General features: G+C 42.5%; 1 protein-coding gene across 2 annotated transcripts; it reads right to left on the bottom strand.

Moving 5' to 3' along the window:
• Window positions 1-792: 792 nt before the first annotated feature.
• Window positions 793-5,094, bottom strand: LOC148128707 (vomeronasal type-2 receptor 26-like). 2 transcript variants are annotated; one of them, XM_087948508.1, is made up of 3 exons: window positions 4,768-5,094; window positions 3,660-3,948; window positions 793-2,573 (listed from the first exon to the last, which is right to left on the bottom strand). In XM_087948508.1, the coding sequence occupies exons 2-3, from the start codon at window positions 3,918-3,920 to the stop codon at window positions 1,746-1,748; spliced, it is 1,089 nt and encodes a 362-aa protein (XP_087804634.1). In that variant the 5' UTR covers window positions 3,921-3,948; window positions 4,768-5,094; the 3' UTR covers window positions 793-1,745. The 2 variants fall into 2 exon arrangements, 1 of the variants encoding a protein (XP_087804634.1); XR_015746164.1 differs by lacking the exons at window positions 793-2,573; window positions 3,660-3,948 and adding an exon at window positions 3,955-4,631.
• Between the last annotated feature and the right edge of the window lie 504 nt (window positions 5,095-5,598).

Below are 5,598 nucleotides of genomic sequence, written 5' to 3'. Positions count from 1 at the left end.
GAGAGAGAGAGAGAGGGAGAATGGAGAAAGTGAATGAGATATATGGATGGATAGATAAATACATGGAAGGAGGGGGGGAGAGAGAAAAAAAGGAGAGGAAGGAAGCACACAAACCCTGGCTTCAGAAGACTCTTTGAAGCAGCACAGCAATCTGGGGCTGGCATGCAACGAATCTCGGAGGTCATCTAGTCCAACCCCCTGCTGCAGCAGGAGATCCTTACAGAATCAAAGAATGGCAGGGTTAGAAAGCTCTGTGTGTGTTTGTGTGTTTGTGTTTATGGTTGTCAAAACTCCAAAAACAGGTCAAGGAGCTCTGGGGAGATCAGTCATAAATTAGAACACTTGCTAAGCAACTGGCCATTAAGCGAGGAACAATTGTATTTGGTTTGCCAGTCACATGGCCCCCTGGCCAAGCCCACTCAGTCACATGGCCACCAAGCCACGCCCATCTGGTCACGTGACCACCAAGCCACGCCTACAAATTCAAGCCGTGCCTACAGAACCAGTAGTAAAAAATTTTGAATCCCACCAGTGAGTTCACAGCCTGCTATGCGGCATCTCCTATCAGGACTCAGGGATTCACTTTGTGACGCCTCTCCTAATATCCAGAAAATACGGAACTCTTTTACGTGCAAGTGCAGTTATCAGATCAGTAGGAAGGAGTTTCTCTGAATGGGACCAAATTCTGTTCTGCTGTAATGCAAAATTATGTATTTATTTATTTAGGACATTTATATTGCCACATATTCGCACATGTCTCAGCATTAGGCAGAGTCTAACTGCCCATTGACTGTGGTTTATTTTTATTTTTCTCCATTATTATTATTATTAATTGTAATGCTTGTCTCTGACTGTACTAAAAGTGGACTGGATAAAGGAGGAAGCTGTGTTGGAGACATTTGCCATCTTGAGTTATGTGTAAATAAATACATGTTTAAGAAAACAATCTCAAAATCGTACTTGACTGCAACCTGAAACTGAGTCTTGAGAGAAGACAAGGAGGAGATTATGAGAGCAGCTTCTCCAACTTACAAAATCTCTCAGTTGGACAAGGGAGGATTCAACACTCTTCCAAGGACTGAAAGAGGTGTTGGGAGTAGTTAAAACCCTTCCCTCTCCTAGGAAAATGAAATATTTTAGGATATACTAAAAAGGGAGAATATATTTCCCCTAAAAAGAAAAGTAGAAACTCAGAGAGGATGAAACTCCGCCCCACTCCCACCTTTGCTAATGGACCATTACTCTGGCCTAGGCCACTCTATTTTACATAACAAAGATCTACTCCAGGTAAAGCTATATAGGAATTGCCCAAAGCCATCACCATCATCCAGCCAGGCTCAACCAAGCCTGGGACTCAGGACAGCCTACAGAGTTGCCCCTGCATGGCCCCATGGGAGCCTGACAACCAATCAGAATACTAATCCCAACAGAGGGCATCAAACAATTGCACTCTCAGCATCTCAGCCCTTCTTTCCTCAACCAAGGCATGTGCTCCTGTCCACCATTAAACCATCTTCCAAGCAGTCACCATGTTTCCAGCGTCTTTCTTCCCCACTTGGAACTGAACCCAGAAGGAGATTTCTGCCAACAGAGGCTAGACAGAAACTTCAGATCTGCTCCCTGTTATTCCGGAGCGTCAGACAGGAGCAATTAGATGTTGCAAATCTCTTGACCTTTTGCAGAACAAGAAGGTTGAGATGTTCCCCTCCTTCTCCTTTGGGTTCCTTCTCCAAAAGGATCTCAGATTAATGGATTCCTATCGGGACCCCCCATACCTGCCACGGCTGCAGCCTCAGAGCCCCCAACCTCTTTTCTCCCTCCTTCCTTCCCCTCCTCGATATGGAGGAAAAAGCGGCATTCATGGCCTGGGCCAGAGTCTGAATGATACTGTAGCGATCAGGGTCATTTATGATCCGTTTCCTGTTCCTTTTCTCCTGGGTCTCCAGTGGGGCTTTCTGGGTGCATCTTCTGCGGCCTTTGACAGAAAAGACGTGCTTGCAAAGGGAACAGCGAAAATAATTATCTTGAAACGGATCTTCCACAAAGAAATGGGGTTCAAAGGCAGCATCTGTTGGCCTTTTTTTTTTAATCAGATAACCAAAACGCGAAATACTATGGATGTATTTGAGAAGTCTGTCCTTCGTTATTGGATACGCTAAAAAATTTGTGAGGATCCAGACTTTCCCTTCAATGGGTCCTGGCAAATGCATAAGTGCTTCATGGAAAGGAACAATTCTGTTCCAGATGGAAATAAATTCTATAAAGTGGACAAAGACGTTGATTTGTCTCCACTTAGAGAGGGCCTCCCTGAGGGGTGCTGTTTGTCCAGTTGTTGTGAATCGTTGTGATATAACCACACAAATTCCATTCCTGACAAGCATCGGAGGGAAAGTCCTCATGAAATTATCTCCATTCTCTGTGTCTGAAGCAAAGAGGCCAATCAGGGTCCATCTGAAATGGAGGAGCAGCTGGACAATTGCTGGGTATTGGAATCCTTCTTTGGGGAGCATCTGGTGGAAAAAAGGGGATCTCCTTTTATTACTCAGAGCCTCTGAAGGAAATCCAGCAGTGATCTGAAAAAGTAATGAAGAATGCTGTGTTATAAAGTGGTCCAGATCAACTCCAAAATATTACTTATTGACAAACCCAATTTTGTTCTGATGAATATATTAGAATAGTTTGTTCCTTAGTCACGGTTTAAAATATTTAAGACAGAATATTAACAAGATTGTCTATAAAAATGGAACGCAAAATCATATTAAAAAAAAAACACAATAAAAAATGCAATGTAAATTTCTGTGTCACCCATACAATTCCAACAATTAGATTCAAATTTGCAGATGTTAGACAAAATGTCTGGATCTAAGATATAGTGCTGTATTATATGCTATTTTTGAGTACTAAAACCTCTTTCTCAGCTTCTATATCCCAAATTCTTTGTGAAGCAATTTTTCAGCTTCTTCTCTAGATGTACAAGAGCACAACTGCTAACAGAATAGTTATGAGTACATGAAATGGATACGTATAAGAAAAATAAAAAGAAATAGTAGGACAGTGACTGTAGGCACATTGGTGCGCTTATGCACGCCCCCTACAGACCTCTTAGGAAAGGGGTGAGGTCAATCGTAGACAGTTGTACAATCCAATAAGTCTTTAATTGAAATTTTGTCTGTTTTGGGACTATATGTCTGTTTCATCACTTTAATTTTAACCCAATAATTATATACCCTGAATTTATACAAAGCAGAAATTGTGTAAATTAACAATTATCTATGAAGGCAGGAGCTGAACTCCTTTTATCCATCCCAAAGATACTCTTCTTGGTCTGAATATTTTTTATACATAGACAGGACTATTGCCAACTTGATTCCAATTGGATAAGGCAGATATTATTGATATGTGAAAATGAACATGCTAATGGAGGACCTCAAAACCTGGATAGTTTTTCAATAGTAGAATATTCAGTAGAATATCCTCTAGGGACCTTATGGCTCTTCAGGCCTTTAATGGTCAATTTGAAGATGAACATAATAGACTAAAACATCGTTGATATGTTCCCTAATATTCTGAAAAGCTGCTCTTGAATTCTATGAAGATATTGGATCTGTTGTTCATCCCCACCACCCCACTCACCTTACCAGATAGAAAAACACACAAACCTGTGGGACTTTGTAGGTGCCTACAAACATTGACATCTGGATGGAGATGTCCCTTCCTGCTGCATCAATCAGAGCCAGGATGTTGTCCTTCCTCCCACAGCCGTAGTTGGGGACATTGGATTCTCCAGTGGAGAGCATGTCCAGCAAGGCATCTGAAGTGAGGAAGGTGCTCATATAGTTTTCATGGATGTTGTAACCAAGTGTGAGATTGTGCAGGAGCTGGGAATTCTTGCTGACCATTTGAATAGCAAAAACTGACATTAGGGTATTTGTTAGAGCAGAACTCTTCCTATTGAAAAACAATATTCATGTTATTATATTCAATAGCAACAACAAATATTTTTAAAATATATAATCCTTCACAAACCTACTAAGCCTTAGGCCAACATTGATCCAAATCGAATGATCAATTATGCAAATGAGAGAGGCAACTACAATTGTTTCAGTCACTACTTAAACAAAGGTCATTATTCAAGTGATGAACTCAGGAATGAACTGAGAAAGGAAAATCATCTGGATTTCATTCAGGTTTTTTAAAAACTCCATCTTTGGATTTTACTCTCTTCCACAAAGTAAGGCAAAAAAGGGAAGCCATGGAAATCAAAATCATTCAGGAAATTAGACAGGTCCTGAGGTACAAAAATAAGTGACATAAGAAGAAAAGAAGGAGATTGTTAGAATTGCACATGGAGGGAGTGCAACTCCATCACCCCGCATGACTTACGAAGAAGAAGGTATAGGATGGCTGTTGAAAGGCCACATTATAGGCGACACATATGTTTCACTTGTGACCACACCAATGAGATGGTCCCCAGGCCTGTAAAAGCTCCATGGATTGTACCCATCCTGGTGCTCCAAACTCAATGGGCATTTCCTTCTCAGCTTCCCACAGACTGATGGAGACACCACCACCAGAAGAAGCAGAAGGAGGAGGTCCATCATTCATGGCATTAATCAATCCAATTCCTGTTTCTAACACAAACAACAGGAACAGTTGGAAAAATTCAAAGACTCTGAGAAGTGCCAGTGGCTTTCCTGATCTAAACAGAGAATCACTCAGTTTCATCTGCAAAGGAGAGAAAGGTGCAATCAAGAGCAGAGCCTGTACCTGTCCCAAAACTTGGTCCCAGAGAGCTTCACCCAAGGAATTTATCCTTTTCTTATATAAGATCCTTTGCATGTGGCTTCAATCTGATGTCTACATCAAAGTCTAAAAACTGGAGATATAGCATCACAGGTCTCAAAGGCCCAGATGGTCATAATTACAGTGAGAAGCAACTTCTCCTCTTGGGATCCTGAACTTTTTCTGGGCTCCATCTGCAGAGGAGAGGCTGGAATAAACCATGTTAGTAAAAATTACAGATATACCCCTGGGGTCACTGTTTTGTTGTGGTTGTGGTCCTTCCTCCCAGTCAGGGCAAGTCCAGAAAGTGATGCTGGGAAGGTTGTCTGGAAGCCCTAAGGGAAGCCGGCCCAGAGATCTTGGCCAGTCTGCTCAGAAGTCGTTGTCATTGCCTCTTTCCCAGGACTCCGAGAGAGCGGCTGGCCCAGACCCTCCTAGCTGGCTTGGCTCACCAGGCAGGACTGGAACTCAGCCCCCCGGATTGAAGCCCCAGCCACCCAACTGACTCTGGTGGGATCCACATGACCCTCTGAACCCGGTCTCTTCCCCAGTGGCCGCATTCACATTTGCACCTTTGTTGAAAGGCTGTCAAAATGCCTTTCTTCTGAGGATTCGATTTTCCCGCTGGGAGAACTCCGGCGCAAGGATACGGACTACTGCTTGAAAGCCGGATCTTTTTATTTTTCAGGAAGGTGAGAGATAGCAAGAAGTCTGCGTTCCTGGGCTAGCTACCTTGAATGGTAAGTCCCTGATTTTTACACCCTTTTCTCCTTTTGTGTGAGTGTTTGTGTTTGTATTTCTTCATGTTTTAAATCC

Source organism: Notechis scutatus, unplaced genomic scaffold (assembly GCF_049901735.1).
Source record: "Notechis scutatus isolate UNSWTSFEM ecotype Mainland unplaced genomic scaffold, rNotScu1.2 NSCUCTG123, whole genome shotgun sequence".
Lineage (NCBI taxonomy): Eukaryota > Metazoa > Chordata > Lepidosauria > Squamata > Elapidae > Notechis > Notechis scutatus.
This window is presented reverse-complemented; position numbering and strand designations above follow the sequence as displayed.

What these genes read in the sequence shown, in the direction of transcription:
- LOC148128707 (XM_087948508.1), bottom strand. Translation starts at nt 3,920, where the DNA reads ATGTCAGTTTTTGCTATTCAAATGGTCAGCAAGAATTCCCAGCTCCTG. An exon ending in GCACCTACAAAGTCCCACAG is followed by an intron (nt 2,574 to 3,659) that starts GTTTGTGTGTTT and finishes TTACTTTTTCAG; the next exon opens with ATCACTGCTGGATTTCCTTC.